The following is a 19488-nucleotide window of genomic DNA, read 5'->3' on the forward strand; positions in this document are numbered from 1 at the left end:
TTGCCAACATTTTGCACACAGTTTGCGGATCTATGTACTATTCATCAGAAAGATAAACTTAAAAGTTTCTGAAGACGAAAGTTTGGTTATGGAAACGCGCGGCAGATAGTGTGTAATTGTGACTGTTGGTGTAGTGATGGTGTATACAGTGTATTCATGATGAATATCACCAACGGTTCTAGAAATTCCAACTTAATTATTCGATAAAATGAAATAATAATAAGTATGAATATATACACTGAGTATTTCCCGGTAATTCTTCCTTCCCAGATAATGATTTGTTATAAGTATTATCATAGTCTTCTTCTGAAGGTCGAGGTAATCAATGTAACCGTTGATGTTTATAACCAGTTCATCTATTCATTCTATCTATCACATTCATTCTCCCTATGAATTGTTTCTAGTTGCAATTATCTCTTTAAATATGCCCATGTAATTTTTGACAATATATACTAATTCTTCAACATTTTCTCATAATGACTATGCTTGATCCCAATAAAGCTTTTGGAATTTGGGTGACTTTTTATCTTCAAATAAGTCGAATTCTATTATAGTGTATTGCTATTTAGTTCGAATCGTTTAACTAACCTCACCTAACCTAAAGAAAGACTATTTACTGAAGACTTAATCCACCGTTTTGGGATTATAACTCAAATCATCGAAAGAGCGCGTAGAACAATTTTGTGTCTACAAATATGAATAATTCTGAAATTCTGCTCATTCAACTGGTGGACTTACTGAACGGTTGCATTTTGTTTTCAGTTTTTTCATCAAGGTATTACAGGACTGCGAAGTACTAAATATTTACTTTTGGATACTTGATGGAAAATGTATAAGCTTAAATTAATATGTAAATAATTATCATTTTTTTGAGTTTGTAAGTTTTTGACATCTCTGCAGCGTTTATGTACTAGCCACCGAGTAGCACTGTGGGGGGTGTTTGCCGCCGTTAGAATCGGGTAGAGAGGCTAGTACGTCCTAGACCCGGGGCTAGATATCACATTTACATACAGTTTATATATATATGTTTCTTGGCATATTAAATATATTAGATTAGAAATTTTTGTTTACACGAAAATATTGTTCAAAATTTCAATTCCACTGTTACAAATTCGGACATCAAGATAGACAAAAATAATGAAGGTGACGGCTAGAAATTTTCTAAAGATACTCTTATCACAGAAGAATACTACTACTACTACTACTACTACTAACAATTACTTTTCGATTAGGTCTTCGATGTCTGTTTTCAACTGTTTGCTAGTTATTGTAAGCCTATAAAGAATTAGTCTTCACGTTTTACAAATTAATAATTTTGTAGTCATTTTCTAAATTGTTTTTTGGCGCATGTTTTTGTTTGTCTAGTGACAGATAGACTTTGACACAGTTGAGACATATAAAATTTTTAATTTCTGATATAGTTAACAAATTAAAATCTTGGATCTCCTTAAATAGATCAACTAAGAAATCCAAACATTTCTTTGATCAATTTCTATTCCACTAATTGGTTTCATCTGCTTTTAATGACGCTTCGTGCATTCCATTTACTACCGCTCATTATAATTCCAACGGAGTTATCATAATAACAAAGATTTAAGTTAAGTTGAAACAATTAAACGGAATAATAGGGAACATTGGGTAATTAAGTTTTGTTTTATATTTTAGCCTATAGTAGAAATTTTTGTATACACCAATACAAAATATTGTCCGAAAATTTCAACTCCACTGTTACAAATTCGGACGTCAAGATAGACAAAAATATTGAAGGTAATAAATAGTTTGATATTTTCTAAAGATTTATCTACATCATGATTAGATCGGAATTATCTCGTTTTAAACGGTAGTATAAAAAGAAGACGATACTGTAGTTACATTGGCACCTAGATTTGTTGGCACGAGTAATATGAAACCAGTCCAAAAATATTTAAAAAAAAGAGGAGATCTGAAGTTGCGAATCTTTAACAATTTATAGATGAAAGTTGTAGATAAAACATAAAACATGATTAGACTAATAATATATCCAACATACAATGGACATAGTATTGCCTGGATATAGTGGTGGAAAAATCATAGAATTATATACTGGTCAGATATGGAGAAGTTATTCAAATATGTAGAATCGAAGTAGAAGAATAAAGGAGGAGGTTAAAACGCACCAAGTGTAATATTTATGCATTAATTTGTCCACAAATTTTTAACAATTCACTTTTTCTGAGTTCGTTATTTTACACTTAATCTCAGGAAAGACCGAACATTTTCGACCCTTGACACTGAAAGTACATAGCCTTCACGTTTTACAAATTAATAATTTCGTAGTCATTTTCTAAATTGTTTTTTGGCGCATGTTTTTGTTCCTAGTGACAGATAGTCTTTGACATTGGTGAAGCGATTCATCAATTCTTTCTGAGCATTCCAATTTTTTGAGTTGTGGTAGCATTATGACTTTTTTATTTGAATTTAATGATGTTAGTATTCGAAATACGAAAAACATTTTTTGCACTAAGATGGTTATAAGTATATTTATTTCTAAATTCCTCGAAAACCTTAATTTTATTCTAATATAAGTATGGATATTTATGGATGAATCGTCAATATTTTTAATCTGTTACATTGTCATTTTCTAATTCTTGTAGTAATTTCAATATTTAGAATAAAATATTGTTTTTAACACATTCATATTTAATAAAGGTATGCAAACACCCAGTAAGCGTGACCTTTTATAATGTATACTCACAACGTGATAAGATCCTTCTATTTTTAGTAGCCTACAATGTTGATAGTACACTAACGGTAACTGGCAACTCAACGAATAAAACACAATTGAACACCACCACAGTAAAATCACTTATAACTTGATAATATTAAATTAAAACTGTTTCTGAACGCTTCTAAACTGAGAACTTTTATTTCAGAAATATTCGAAAACTGTAAAAAATAAACGCATCCTTTCCAGCGCAGATTCTGAAATCAGTTTCCTGTTTATTTGATACGAGGCGCGGTTTTCATTTACTATACCGGATGTCTAGTTTAAACTTCGATATTATCTATGTAGAATAACATTCTTAAGTGGGATGTTTCAAAAAATTTGACCTCAAAAAAGTGATCGAAAATATTTTCATTTATAAAATTATATTGATATATAAAATAGCTACTTAGAAGTCTGAGTAATTGATTTTTAGGTATTGATTATTTAGACCTATTTAAAATAACTCGCATATATCCATTGCGGTCAAAAGTAATCAACCTAGTGGAAAATCCTATAATTTTCACAAATTTAATTTACGAAGAATACAAATGGATGGATGGATGGAAAGTCGTTTCAACGCAAGAGCGCGGAAGAACCTTTTTCATTCTGGCTGACCAGCCCCGGATCCATGCTGCTAAGAATATCGCTACTGTTGGCAAAAATGTCGAAGAGGAGCCCGTACACCGACTAGATGACGTGCCACGTCCCTGTGTGGTCCCTGTTCAGAACTTTGGTGAAAGATTTGAAAATGTTCCCGTACAAAGTGAAGACAAGGCATCGGTTGTCAGCTGTTGACTGACATTCTGAAAGAAGTAGGGCGCTTTATCTCTTGTTTTAGAGTTTGAGAAGTAAACAAACGCAGAATCCAAATGGATAAGTCATTATTAAGCGAGAGCTTCGAAGAATTGTTTTCATTTTTTGGCGTAACAAATCGTCGATTGTGTTGGCACGTTGTAAGTTTTGTGCAGATTTTCTGGTCACCCGACACCAACTAGATAAACACCGTGGCCACTCGCCTTAAAGATATTGGCATAACAGGATATCTTCCCAAGGCTGGCCAGCTCCGGATCTATGCTGCTAAGAATATCGCTGCCGTTGGCCAATATCTCGAAGAGGAGCCCGTACACCGACTAGACGACGTGCCACGTAATTGAGCATTTGCCGGTGGTCCCTCTTCAGAATTTTGGTGAAAGATTTGAAAATACTCCCTTACAAAGTGCAGACAAACATCTAAACATTCAGCTTGGTTTCATCAAAATAGCATATTAGTTTCTCATATGGTCTCTATGTAAGAAATTATTTGTTTGTTAATCAGGACTACTTTATGTTTTCCAAGTATTGGGTATTGGGATTTTTTTTTAATTATTCATATTATTTCTCTCGGTGGGGTGAATTTATAAACTGTTTATAAAAAAACATATATAACAAAGGCAATATCAAAGGCGCCGACAAACATCAAACAATTCGGCGGATTCGATAAATTTTCATTATAACCAGACAGGACTGGTTTCACGGTCCATGTCGTGGACCAGTTCCTAACAGTATTAGGAATAATGTGTATGTCATAATATTATTTTATAAGCCAAAAATTAAAGTCGATTATTCTATATTATTTGAAGGGATTTGTTTGATTCATGGATTAACCTTATTTTTATTACTGTTACTACAGTGAAAGTATACATTAAGCGGCCTATTGATACTATTTAATGTGTGTCTTTTCTTGAGGTCTCTTCATAATTTTGTTGTTTAAAAAATTCCTGAAATACTCTGTACTTTCGAATAATCAAAGTAGAGTTGTAGATCGATCTTTTCTTCTCTAACATTTGTTTTACATTTTGTAATCTTTGTATATTTCAGATGAACTAAAAATGGTGAAATATCTAATTTTACTTTCAGAATCAACCAGCGAAATGAAAGATAAACAGCACCATTGGGAAATTTCAAATATGTTAATTAAATTCTCAGGTCTTAACTACTTATTTAATTTTAGAACATGATCCGAATATATACAGGATTAAAATCTCATGGTTCCAGATACAGAAAATACACCCCCGTGATAAATTCACCCACTTTCGATTACTAAATTTAGTATGATATAATATCAACATTTAGAAATGTAACATATCATAATAATAATTTAATCAATATTCAAAAACGACAAATACGAAAAAACATGAATGAATGAAAGTCATCAAAAGAATAGTTGTACCATTATATGGATTATATATGGGCTAACAATTATATAAAAAATAAAAGATATAATTAATTGAACCCTTTAACTAGATATATAAATACGAATGCTTTCCACAAAAGCTGCTATATAAATATTAGTTTTACAACTAATATGAAGAAAACTGTTTTCGTTGTTATGAAGAAAAAACAACAAACAACAAAAACAAGAAACGGACAAGTTGCGTAAAGATTATGGATAAGGATAAGGATACTAACGTCATTTCTGAAACTATTTTAGAAATTATTGATAAAATGAATATGATTTATTCAGCAAGGAAGGTTACCTATGAAAAAGTTATCTGGTGGGAGCCGCGATTACTTAATGATTATTGAAAGTGTACTTGCTTATCTTCAAACGCTCAAATCAGAACGAATTGTACCATCGATATGTTATATTAAATGAATCTTGAGTACATCTTAGTTATATCTTAGAAACAAAAATACAGTCGAAGCAATGAGCTCAATCCAAAAAAGGCCACATTGTGTTGGATTCGGAAGGGTGTAATTTTTATTGATTATTCAGAACAAGTGGCAAACGATAACTGGCCAACTTCAGAGAGAAACAACGATCACATTTATTAAAGAAACCAGTTTTCTTACGATTTATTGTCGATATTCACCTCATCCCTCGGATTAATTTTTGTTCCCAAGCTTTAGCTTAGTAGAAAGCAATTTGAGACAAAATAAAAAGAGGTGATAACAGAGATAACCGCGTATTTTGCAGAATTTCCGATTTTATTACATATTTGAATGGTTTGAAAAAACTGGAAACTCGCGACTTAAAAGAGACTATATTGAAACACGGAACTGAAATAACGTCTTCGTCTGATAAAAACTTTTTCTCTTGTAAGTGAAACTCGCAGGTTAGGAAACCTGAATTAATCAGTGGGGTTAGACTTAGTGAATAACTAAGAAAAACACATTTTTTTGCCAAAAATCGATTTTAATAATCAATATAATCTGCTTTAAGATCAATACAATCATTCTTCTCTGACTTCTCGTTGCCGTGCTTGTAGAAGGCTTCTTTTGCCTCTGGGAGCCGAATCTGGACTATACGGTGGATGAAAAAATAATTCAAAGTGTAATTCGTTCAATTTAACTATGGTTGCATTGTCTTGGTTGAACAGAAGTTTTTTCTTCGGCACATGAGGCCATGTTTCCTTTATTTTTGCATTCAAACGATCCAACAACTCCGCTCCCTTTTCCTGCGCCTCCCAAAATACTGAAGCGATAACCTTCCAAGTTAACTGTTGTGCCTTTGGGCGCTTCGGACGTGGTTCACAGGCTGCAGTCCACTCAGATGATGATCGTTTTGATTCCGGAGTAAAGTAATGGACCATGTTTCTCCCTTTATCACATAAAAAATCTGATTTATTACGTGGAAACACTGCTATGAATCATCAACACGTTATTGTTTTTGATCGAATATGAGTAAACCTCTCTCATAGTCAAATGTTCATGCATAATTGTGAACACATTGCTTTCTGATATATTTACGGCCTCAGCTATCTCGCGCAATTTCAATATACGATTAGATATAATCAATGGACTTTTTTGATGTCTTTATGGAGTAACCACCTCAATTGGACGACCAGAACGTTCAGCATCATCGGTATCGGAACGACCACGTTTAAATTCAGGACACCAACAACAAATGGTTCTTTTTGATGAAGCAAAGTCCAGTTAACACTTTCGAAGTCATTGCTGATCTTGCACAGTATTTTTTTATCAAGAAGCAATGATAAATTAACACACGAAGTCGTTGTTTTGAAAATAAAAAAAGTAGCTTCCCTTAAATGGCTGTCACTTTTTTCTGACTAATCTAAATGTCATGAAAGTTTACACACAGTATTCTGAAAGTTTGTACTTCATTCATGTCATATGGATTTGACAATGGCAGCGCCATCTGTGTGTCAGCCACACGACTTATTGAGTGACGTAATATTTACCGATGCAGTTTGCTGATTTATCACAGTCTACCACTTGGCAACAGAGTATCTAGTTATCTTATCAGGTGTTGCTTGTAATTTGACATTTTAGATCCCAAACTAAAAGAGAAATACATATATGTATATGTCAACATTCTAAGAGAACGATAATGGGATTCGAGTACTTTGGATATTATCTAAAAGTTTTGTCTTGTACTTGCTTTTAGGTGGAGTGAATGTTATTCATATCAAAAGAACAATATCAGTTTTAAAAATACGCTGACGATTGGGTATAGTCAGTCTATCAAATAATTATAAATTTAATGATCATGTTTATTAGTTGAATAGACATATTTGGCAAATATTTTAAATTAGCGCTAAATAATTTTAGCTTAGGAATTTTATTAAGTTACGTGCTCTGTTACGTGCTCCTTTATAAAACCCCTGTTGTACCTAAAGGTTGCGCCGAGACAATGCTATATATATATATGTTTCTATCAACTGTACTTTACATGGCATATCGTATAGTTCAGAAGTTTACTAAACAATGCCCGGACGGACCCTTGGGAGTCGCAATAACGATCGCAAACAATCATACCCGACGGCAAGGCGCAAAATAATTAAATGAGCCTAATTATTGTCGTTGTTCTGCCAATCCGGAGCGTTTTAATCACTTCGACCACTTCTTAATGTTATTTACGAGACTGAAAACAATAAATTATTTTTGCTTAATAAAGTTTTTAATGATGTAGAATAACTCATTAATGGTTTTTTTTCCATATAAGTAGCAAATTTGTTTACGGAGTTCAATAAAGAACAATATATTTGCCACAACATTTACGAAAGTTTGTGATTTGATTCAATTAAATGATAAATTATTGGAAATTTCGGAGATTAATTCATCTCATTACATTATTTTCTTTATTTTACTTCTTTGTTTGTGAGTGAATTTGGAAAATCTCGCGTTATGATTTTAATATGAATTTTAAAATCTCAAATCCTTTTTTTAATATTGGGAAAGCCCATTTTAGCCACAGTAATTAATAAGTACCTAATATATGTCAGCGTCCATATTTCACAACCGTATAAAATTAATGGGCGAATAAGAGTTTTGTTCTTTAGTAGACTCAAATTTGCATAGTAGGTTTGTATTGGTTTTCTTGAAGGAGGATGTTAAGCAGTTTGCATTGTTTTCCATTAGATTCCCATGGTACTTGAAGGTTTTTGGTGCCTATTTCGTATTGCAAAGTCTACTTTGTTGGAAGCTTTATCCGCTAAAACAATCATATATTGCGTTTCACTTTGATTCATTATGAGTTCAATCTCTTTAGCTTTCTCTTCTATGTCTTCTAATAGCTCTACCAGTTTAGTTTTTCCTTTTTTTCTATCAGTACGATGTCATCAGCATAGGCGCATATTTGTGCCGATTTGTTAAATATTGTACCCCGTCAGTCGAAATACTTAATGAGAGAGTGAACAGTATTTATAAATAGTTGATCACCTTACCGAATCTCTTCATTGATCTTGAACTTTTGTTTGTATTCTTGATATACATCATTATCAAATTTCTCGGCTTTATTTCTTTATCTCTTTCTTTTGTTTCCCATTTTACTGATACAAAGTACGTCAAAAGTCTGTTATTACAGAATAATATGCCGCGTTCACAGTTGCATTTTTTGGTACCCGCTCTCCTTCCCGATGCCACTCCAGGAATCTTTTTTGGATATCGAATCATAGTCAAACATTCTACTCGACGATTCTTTTGGACTGCGCTTTCACTAATTTTTGTCAAATTTAAATACTCATGTAAGTAGTTTCATTTGTTTTTAAGCGCTGATCACTTAAAACCATTTCTTCCTCTAGTTTAGTGTTTTCTGGGACGTCACGAGGTTTCCAGCACGTGGGTTATCTTCTAATGATTCTAGTCCCCAGAGAAACAACAATTTTAATTATGGAGAATGATTGGAATTACACAGTAAACACAGTAAACAGTTACTAATCTATTTTTGATTTACGTTATAATATGATAATTCCTTCTTTAGTCAAAAATTTTATAATAGCGCGAAACTTGAGCTCTACTACTTGAGTTGTTGCGAAGATTTTTACGAGACCAAGAACTGATTGACCGCACTAAGTATTTCTTCTGTATAACAGAACTTATGTCAAGTAATTCATATATTAATGCATCTGAATGTTCTTGATTTTATGTCTCTTATGTTTAAAAATTAGTTTTTTTTTTTTGATAATTTTTAAAACAAAGATAAATTAATGGCGATTTATGTAAAGTTAGATTACGTGGAGAGTTGAGAAAGTTCTGATACATTACGGAATTTGGCGTTCCATTATTCTTTCTTGTGAAACGAGGATCATACAACAATGATTGGTAACCACGAAGAATAAGAATTTGTATACAATAAATAATAGGTTTGTTTACGGGTCTTATTTTGAATCGGTCGCAAGTGTTGCTAGCGGTTATTTCAGGTCTTAATTTCTAGGTTTCGATTTAATATTGATTTCGAATAAGAAGACCCGTTGAAGTTCAGTTCGGTTACTCATTCGCAATATAAAAAGTGTTGATGTAAAGATAAAATGAACTTATCAATTTTTCATCCACCATCTCAAGAGTTTTTCATTTGTTCTGAAAATAAAACGAGTTCGTGATACTTTTGAAATGATTATAAGTTAGTGTGAGGAAGAAGTCTAATATCAAACGATATGGCCTCATAATCTAACGTTCGGAAATGTTTGAAATAGATATTATTTCTTCAAGCATGTGTGCATGAGATGTCATTCTTTTTGCAGATCCTTTCGCCACCAATGAAGGATAACATTTATCAAATTATAATGATAATATTTTTTTTAAAGTAGCTAAAGCCATTACTTATGCAAAGTTATATCGTCCTTTACGGCGCAAATTGTTAAAAATGAACTTTCCAAAAGTTGAAATTTGCCAGAATCTGATGTAAAAGTTAAATAGGTTAAAAAACTTTTAGGTTTAATGGAATATTTTATAGAAAAAAATATAATCTGTGTCTTTCCAAATATCACTTTAAATCTATAGCTACCGAATTAAATTTTACGCTAGCATAGGTAAAAAAATTTGATTTCAAACATAATCTTATAAATTTTATTACCCATTGCTTGTGAAAGGCCGTCTGTAACCAAATTTTATTGGCTCCACTTGTACGTATGAAGAGTAGATTAAAATTCTGCACACTTCGATGATAATACAATAAATTTCGTACCATTATCAATACTAGGTTCACCAGGGTATCACATATAAATTAAAAATTATGTACCTTGTCACGGACCGATGAGAATATATACATTTCGATAATTTAGTCCCATAGTTCTTATCAGGTCAACGATTTTTTTCTGGAAACGTAGCTTTAAAAATGGAGGCATAAATATATCAATTTCCACTGCCTAAAGATGGTGAATGATGGAAACATATACCAATTTAAAATTGTGGGCCACTCCACAACGATCAACTTGAAATTCTATACATAGACTATTGATATTACGACAAATCGATTTATCATATCTATTTTATGCGGAAACATTTACTTACGTAGATATCGAAAGTGGCCATTATCTCAGGAAGGCCAACAGATATCGAACCATGGATAACTTTTTTCGATACATTTCATCAAGATGTGAAAAGTCATGATGATTGACGCAAGAGCAGAAGAATTTCTGTTTAGGATAGGTTACGTTAGGTTGTGTTAGAGACTGAAATAAACATAAACAAAAATAATTTTCTTCAATCAAATATTTTAATTGGACTTATATACCTATAACTTTTACATTCGAAAATCTTTATTCCTTCTAATAATGAAATGAATGGGTCTCTTTTTGGTTCAGATTTACGACATTCTCGTCGCCATATATATTATATGATTCTGACCTCCCAATCTTCTAAAGGTACATGCCTACCGCGGAAGAATGTTTTCAGAGGTCTCCAGCTGGCCTCAATTCTTTAGGTACGAACCCCGCTATCAGAAACGAATCTTTCTTTGTAATTGACCCTTTCATGAGTGTAGCCTTCATTGCTGAGGCATCGATAGGCTAGCCAGCCATCTGTGTGAGTTATGCTTCCTGGAGCGACGATGTTTCTTTTTGATGCATTTGCGTACTTTTTCCACAGAAGCTCTTCTTCGCCATGCGTCAATCATCATGACTTTTCACATCTTGATGAGATCTATGGAACAAAGTTATCCATGGATTGATATCTGTTAGACTAGCTGAGATAATGGCAACTTCCGGTAATTCCGGAAGTAAATGTTTCCGCATAAAATAGATATGATAAATCGATTTCTCGTATCATCAATAATCTATGTATAGAGTTTCAAGATGATCATCATTATGGGCTGGCTTATCATACTTTTACCAAAAAATTATCTTTGGTGGTGCTTTAAACCATAATTTATTCTCCATTCTATCCATTTGTAATAAGAAATGTGGGGACCTGTAATACTGTTTCCAATACTGAGTGCAGTCACTGCTTTTTCAGTGAGTTACAGGCGATTATTAATTTCAAATATTCAACATGAATGAAGTAGTTCAATATGAAAAGCATTTTGCTGTTACCGCTGCCGATAAAAATTTTTCGATGACAACCCTCCGCGTTCGATAACGTTTATTCAAAATTATAACCCTGCTCAAATCTATCCCTCGAGAGCCATTACGTTCGAAGATATAAAGTCCTTTACATTGTAAAAACATATAGCCGAGATGTCGATAGGTTGAGAAACGGGAATTCAACATAACAGCTATTTCCTCATTTTAGAACCTTTGAAGGATATGTGCCTGGTGTTGATTCTTTTGATTAACACATATAATACAGTGAAAAATGAGTGATAGTAATCATATTATTATTATTATTATTCTGTCTCACAATATGATTTTTAAAAAAGTGTAAAAAATAATTTGTTATTTCCAAGAAAGGTTTTAGTTTAGAATGAATTAGAATTTAGAGAGTTTATAAACAGACGACTAACTTGGATAAGTGATCCTAACAAAGAAAGTGAGGTTCCTACTTCTTACCAAGAAGACTATTATACTGTATTTATTCCTACATGAAGGACAATAAAAAGTATCGAAGGGTTTCGATTAATATACAAGAATGAATTTAAAAGAAGCGCTCATAATACCAATTCCGAATAAAGTAAAAAATTTCACTAGTTTAAGTATTCTTATTAACCCCGGTAAGAAATCAAAGTATCGTCAGAGAACACGTTCGCCTGGATACGTTCAAATAAAAAAAATAATAAAATATTTAGTTTGATTTCGATTGAAGACAGTGGCGGTTCGTTAAATGAATTGTTTACAATTGTTTTAACTTGTTTTTCGGGTCTTAGTTCAGTTTGCGATTTTTATATTTAACTATAGTAATTTGTTTTTGTTGTTAGTAACTATATAAATGCATTGATGAGGGCTTCTTGGCGACCTATCGAAGTATTTTTGAATAGAGAAAAACATAATATGCGGTACTACTTTACCACTTTTGCATTTAACGTCATCATTTCCCTTTCAAATTTTTCTGTAATCCCATTCCAAGTTGAGCTGGATTCTAAATGACAAGTTTTTCAGTAATTAAAGTAATTTATGATTAACTTTGTCATATAATTTATCGCATATGAATATGAAAAATCGTAAGAATCGTAAGATGGATACAAACGCTTCTTATAAATCCAGCAGTTTCATCGAAAGTAGACGGCAAGTCTTTTAACACATCCGTTTAATGCTATCAACTGCCAATGACTTCGAAGATTTATTATCCTTCTGTTTTGTTTTTTGGACACATTTTAAATAACTATCCACATTTTAACCTCGAAATTTACTTGTATTTGTCTACAAAAAGACCTGTGCACGCGGAATGATACTTTAGTTGGAAGAGTTCGTATCAAATTGGCAATTCTTGAAATTTCGAAGCCACCATAAAGCTATAGACAATTAACGCTAAATTTTATTTGATAAGTACATATATGTTAACTTTCTGCACTATATACTAAATTTGTTTTGAAAAGAAACAATCCGAATATATATTTCAAAGGCCCAAGAAAAAAATATATTACATCATAGATGTCAATTCGAAATAACTTAGTCTGAGCTCGAGAAAATGAGTAAACACCGCTGCACTTTATTTTCTTAATGGAAATTGAGTGTATTTTCTTTCTGAAGTTTCGACATAACATCGAACTATAAATCTACTAAATGACTGTGTTGGAAATTGTTTACTAGTTTTATAGACCGAATACCTCGAATAAAATAAACAACTCTATTTAGTAATTATGCAATCACTTTTATTCAATGCTTATTTAAATGACCAGTGAACTATTTAAATAGATTTGAAAATTAAAATAACTCGAATACTATAGGAATCGATATAATCTTAGGAATGTAGAAGTGCAACTGGAAAATTAGATATTTGTGGTCCAATATTTAGGCAACATTTATTTTTTAATTGAGAACGTGTCTGAATGAATAGTACGACACGGTCTAGTACCTACACTAAAAAACAGGTGGTGAAACATGATTTATCGAATTTTGAAAACCGCAAAACTAATGTTACGTTTGAAAAAATTTGAACGTAGAACCTAGTCAAAATGTGCCTGCATGGTGATTATACTTTTTTAACGAATTGGTGCTGATGAATTTTCACAAAATTCTGTATACTTCCTGGTGGTGAGAAGTTTGTGTAACAAACATTCGAGTAAATTATTTCGATAATTTGATTGGCGAGATGGTGACATTCAGTGGTACAATCTCACTCTATATTTTTTACTTTGAATTTCTAGATACACGTTTTTATTTTTATTCCAGGATGTCGCGTCAACGCGGCAGAAACAAGATATTACAGAAACTAACGTCCAAAGATACTGGCACAGATTTTGACTAAAGTAATGTAACGTTTTTCGTATTTATACACACTCTTTCAATTCGTGGGGTTACTCAATAAACATATACACCATTTATCTGCGTTTACACAAATCATTTACTAGTATATACCTAGATATAATTCTACAAGTTCTAGAACAAAAAGAAACAAAAGAAATAAATAAATAGACTTTCCGAGAACCTATTTAGAAGAAATACTATAAATAAACCGCCTGCTACGAAAAAAATTGTATACATATAAACATAAAATGAGTTCCGCCATTTATAAACAATGTCAAAGACGCCGTCCGAATTTTTAAAACCAGTGGCTTGCTTAGAATTGTGCTCAGGGACGGAGGGGTTGGCAGGACATTATACTGCTACCTCCGAGAGGTATAGAATATCCTCCAGTGTAGCGGAGATTCCGTTTTTGGACATTACAATCAGATTCTCTAATTATATTTTGCAGGATATAAATTATTTAATTTTTTGTGAGTTAAGCATTTCAAGTGAATCAAGTTTTGTTGTCAAGTTGTCAATTTGGAAAACTTGAACTCCGTTATAATTTTCTATATATTTTCATGAACGTAACCTATTCATGTGACAGACTCTGTTTAAACTCATTATTAATTCAATCTGTACAAAACACTAGTTTTTATTTCAAAAATTGGTGATCTGGTGTTTCTCTAAAAAAATTTTCAGTCGTAAGTAGAGAGCCTATAGTGAGGACAACGTGTAATTCTTATTTAATTCGGCAAAACATACAAGTAAAAAGATTTTAGACGAAGAAGCGGTTTTTTGCGTTGACTGCTTATGCGGCTATTACGAATATTAACAATCGTAATTTGGATACATTATAAATAGTTTACGCAATAATTTTAAATGTACGCGAAATAAAAGTGGTATCTTTTTGCTACTTCTATATAATTATAAAAATAACGATTCTCACCTATAAATCAATTGTCTATAAGAATAGAAAAGGAAATGGTTTTATTTCAAACAATACGAATGAAAAATTTAACATTAAGGTTAAGAAACGATTCCAGGTAGGATTCGTATGTTTGGAAGATATACGATGACTTTTAGTTTTTCTAAAGAAAGAAGTCTCAAATACAGGCATTATAGATGTATACAACACTTTTTAAGAAAGCATATTATAGCTAGGAAGGTGCAATTCTAAGTGAATAGTCAGTAATATAAACAAAAAAATAGTCAGTATATTAGAAGGTTCAGAATTCTACAGGATTCTAAAAAAATATCAACAATTACATAAGGGTACGTAAGGAGGTTTTTTTCAGCTGCATGAGATATTTTTGTTGAATTTTGTATATAGTTTGAGCCGATTTAAAAAAAAATAACTTCGATTATTCTCCATCACATATAGCTCTTTTGCAAAATAAGAACACAACAATGATAAAAATCAACTATTTATCACAACAAACACGCAGCATAATATTTTATGTTCCCTCTTTTTGTTTGTGAAACATTTTCTTCTTTTCTATGACGCTTCTCCGAACACATTCTTTATATTCTTCTTTGGTTTCTCGCTTAAGCATCCAACAGTAGTCTGCTAGGTATGCTAACATCCCATCTTCCTTGATAACGTCTCTCGATATTTCCTGCATCCCGGTGAAATCTTTCACCTTGTTTTCACTGTAGGCACCCAAGTGTTCAGGATAATATTTAATATGGTGGTGTAAGAAGTGAACTTTTAATATAATGTTGCACCCTTGAGCTTGATACGCTGTCAGCCTGCGGTGTACAATAGTTTTAGATGCCAGATCCTTGGTATTGTTCAAAAATTGCTACACTACATTTGTGAATAAATTCCAAATTTCGATATCTCCATTGATTCAGGAAAAAGGATCAGACAAAAACTTTTTTATGTCAGAGCCAGTGAAAAGTTTTTCTTTAAACTTTGCTTCGAACAATTTCGGGAACTTGAAACGTATACATCTGAAACAAACCACATCATTTTGCAATGATTTTACAATCTGTTCAATTAGCCCCAATTTAATATGAACAGACGGCAAGAAAACCTTTTCTGGCGAAACCAAAGTGGTATTGATAACGTTTTTCTCGCTAGAAGTTAAACCTTGTCGTGGTGACCAGTCAGTTGTTGTCCAGTAAGGCTTTCTGGCTCTACTATCCCACAATAATAGGAAACAGAATAGACTGTTGACCCAACAATATTGCAGGCCATCCATTTATGTTCTTGATATTTGATTTTTTCAAGAATCGTAGCTGAATCATTGAAGTTTTCTTCCTTATGAACTGAGTGTCTCGATATCTGTACCAGAGGTACCAGATGATAAAAGTTGTTTTTTTTGTTGGCCTTGAATCTGGCCGCATCTTTTGAACGACCCAAGTTTCTCGTCAACTAAAAATTCTCGACAGCCAACGTTTCTCTGTATCACTAAGCTTAAAAAAATTTCAACTTTTTCCACATAATAAAAATATAAAATTTAGTATTGTAAAAAAAAAATGTAAGATGGAATTTTTTAAATACTTTTTCCGGTTTTAGGACATGAAAATCTGTAAGAAAATGTACAAAAAACCTATGCACTTTGTTACTTGCAGACCTGTGTTTCAAGTGAAAATAAACTAACAGAATAATATTCTTATCTAATAATTTGTCTTTGAATCATTACAATAGTGCGAATTATATTTTTATGTTAAGAGCGACTGCTGTAATTGACGAATTTCTAATAGTTATTCCTACAAGCACTTCATGAACAAGGGTTGTGAGCCCGCAAATAACTATTATCTTGATCTAATATTTGCTAGTCTAGTATTCCGTTAATCAAGACCATCAGGATACATCTATTTTCATGTGTAAACTGTCTACTACTATGTGCTATTGGTCTTAATGAGCTCTTTAATAAAATATTGCTCAATTGACACAAAGGCATAAATTTATCACATGACTAATTTAATTGTCTTTAGCGTGTTGTTTAATCACTTTTTGTTACCGTGAGGTGGGACTTACTATGTTGTTAGTTTCTGACAACGTTTACGTTGATATTAAATATGTTTACAAGAACAAATTAGTTCATCTTCTCGCCTTAACAGAATGTTTCTAAGTCGAAGGCACCATGACGGCAAGAATTGGCTTGCCGAAATGTTTGTTTATTATATCGTGATATTTTTCGTAAGGGGACGGAAAAAAAGACACCAATCGTAAGTCAACTTCTGGCAACTAACTCTGCGAAACCGTTGTGCTACTACACGTCTATTTTCTGCAGGACGGGGCAACATTATACACCGCAACCTCTTTTTTAGACGCATATTTCCCGGAGAGATTAACCGACATTATAGCAATGTTCCTTAGCCTTTTAGGTCTTCCTAATGTGCGATTTTTTGCGCGACGGTAGCTTAAGATGTGTTTCTATAATAAAAGCCATGAAATTTGAACGATTTGAAAAATGCAAACATTTAAGAAACTGTTGTTGCCATCCCTGCAGATATGTGAGTCCGTGTGTGATGGGAAGGTTTCACTTTTTACTGATGCATTCGAAATGATAAACATCACCTAAATGGGATTATATTTTACAAATAACTGTAAATGATGTACGTAATGATTTTAATTTTGTGTGAATTGGATATGCATTGATTTCAAATTTCAAAATTATATAAACCTAACCGAACACTTGTGTAAAATCTTCAATTTTGCGTAAATCATTTTATACCAACTGTAGTATTTTTTGTAAAATAAATAACCACGGAATTAAATCATAATATAAAAGTTTATTCCAAGCACCAACAATTTTAATGTATTATTATTGACTTACCTTGAATTTATCGATAAGTATTTGATTAAGAAGTTCCGAATGAGGTCTGGATCCTTTGGGAGCGGAGTGGGGTCTCCGTCGGGTAACAGGAGGACTGTCAATATCGCCAGGGGGATCGGTGTCATGGGACTCGGAGCTATCTCCCGCACCCCCACAACTCGTAACAATCTGCAAAAATTTATATAAACATACAATTGCTATTTTCGGTACGTCTGTGTGAAAACTTTCTGTTATGGATGAATATAAACAGGTACCAAGTAACACTCCTGGGTATGGTTTAATTTAATTTAAAACTACGAAATCATTAATTAAAAGATTAAAGGCAACTAATTTATACAGTTTTCAAGTTTTATCAATTTATATATTCAGTTAATTAAGAATTGATGAAACTTTGAATTGTTTTACGTCTGTTCAGTTTTGAGTTGAGCACCCACTTCGAGTAACTGATTAAATTGATTGATAAGCAAAATTACCAATCTCTCTGAAAATTATTTTCATACAAAACTCATTTCTAGAATCCATGTATTTACCAATTATACGAGGATTATACGGATAGTTTATAGCCTAATAAAGAAACAAGATATGTTTTTTACATAACCATTTCTATTTTTCAACATAATCTCTTTCAAAGTCTATACAAAGGTTAGGAAACAGAAAAAAGTCGCTGGTCACTAAATCTAGATAATACAGTGGTAGTCAATAAATTCCAAGTGTAATTCATTAAAAGCACTTTCCTATTATTGTTTTTATCTTTTTGATGAAAGTAGTTGAGCACAGACCTAGGCTATTCCTCAAACGGTCGCATCCCTTTCTCACTGATGAAACCGTCTTTGCATATAGTATCTATCACTAGCATTTTGTCCGTCCTTCTATCTGTAGCAGAGATATTACCTCACAGTAAACGAACTCAGATTAGGTTGTTAGATAAAAACAAATTTTGATTTTTCCCACACACTATCTCTCAACAACCACCGAATTTGAACATTTTTTGAAAGCATCTTCAAGATAAGCTGTAATAAACGCAAACACAACAATCGATAGAGCCTTTGCAAAATTGAGTGCTTACAAAATGGAAACTTCTATTTATGAATAATATTTTTCAATTTCGTCAACCAATATTTTCCTTGGAAACTCCTTTTTACAAATTGAGATTTTTGTTAATATTTACAGATTGCACCATAGTCTATCTCGCCAAAAGTACGACGCCTTTTTTACTTGATTTGTTTCAGGAGTGTAGTAGTTGATCAGTTTTAGTTTAAAGTGACAAATACAGCACCCAACGCGCGGCTACCTTACGCATTCATAATTTTCTTCTTCCCTCTCTCATTTGCTTAGAATTATTTCTCCTATTTGTAGTTTCGAAAAACAAGTTTCAACTATTTATAATTTAACAGAAACACAGAGGTCTCATAAATAATTAAAATTCTTGAAATTTAGAAAAACATCCGAAAAAATTACTTCATAATTTATTATCCTTTATTTGGTGGTAAATTACCCTCCATTAGGATAATAAACGAAATCGAGGGTTACGTTTTATTTATCATAATTTCGGAGATGTAGTGTGAATCTATTTATTATAGAAATTATAGATTGTTTTAAACCAGATTGTTGTAATTCTAATTGCCGTTATAATAGAAAATATACCAAGGAGTGTTATATGGTATTAATGGAAAAGCGCAAAAAAATGTATAGAACTAAAAAAAAAATTAGAGCACAATCAAATTAAAAGTAAGCATTGCGTTTTTAAAGAAAAATGTGTGAATAAAATTGTGATATTACGCTTACTTCAAGTAATAATCAAACGATTGTTTTAAATAATTCTCCTGATTTTGATTACTACTGGTGATGATTATCTGGAAATTTTTCGGAATATATTCTGTTACTCAGTAGAAGAAAGCGAATATTTACCATT

At 32.2% G+C, this 19488-nt stretch overlaps 1 protein-coding gene across 3 annotated transcripts in view; it reads right to left on the bottom strand.

The window, feature by feature from the left end:
- The window catches only part of LOC130896213 (mucin-2), a 275551-nt gene that overhangs the window by 40987 nt on the left and 215076 nt on the right, over nt 1-19488 (bottom strand). For all 3 annotated transcript variants that reach the window (XM_057804149.1, XM_057804150.1, XM_057804148.1), the window contains exon 19: nt 17577-17744. In XM_057804149.1, the coding sequence (XP_057660132.1) occupies nt 17577-17744 (168 nt within the window). The remainder of the gene's footprint in view (nt 1-17576; nt 17745-19488) is intronic.

The sequence above is a fragment of the Diorhabda carinulata genome, chromosome 7 (assembly GCF_026250575.1).
Source record: "Diorhabda carinulata isolate Delta chromosome 7, icDioCari1.1, whole genome shotgun sequence".
Taxonomy (NCBI): domain Eukaryota; kingdom Metazoa; phylum Arthropoda; class Insecta; order Coleoptera; family Chrysomelidae; genus Diorhabda; species Diorhabda carinulata.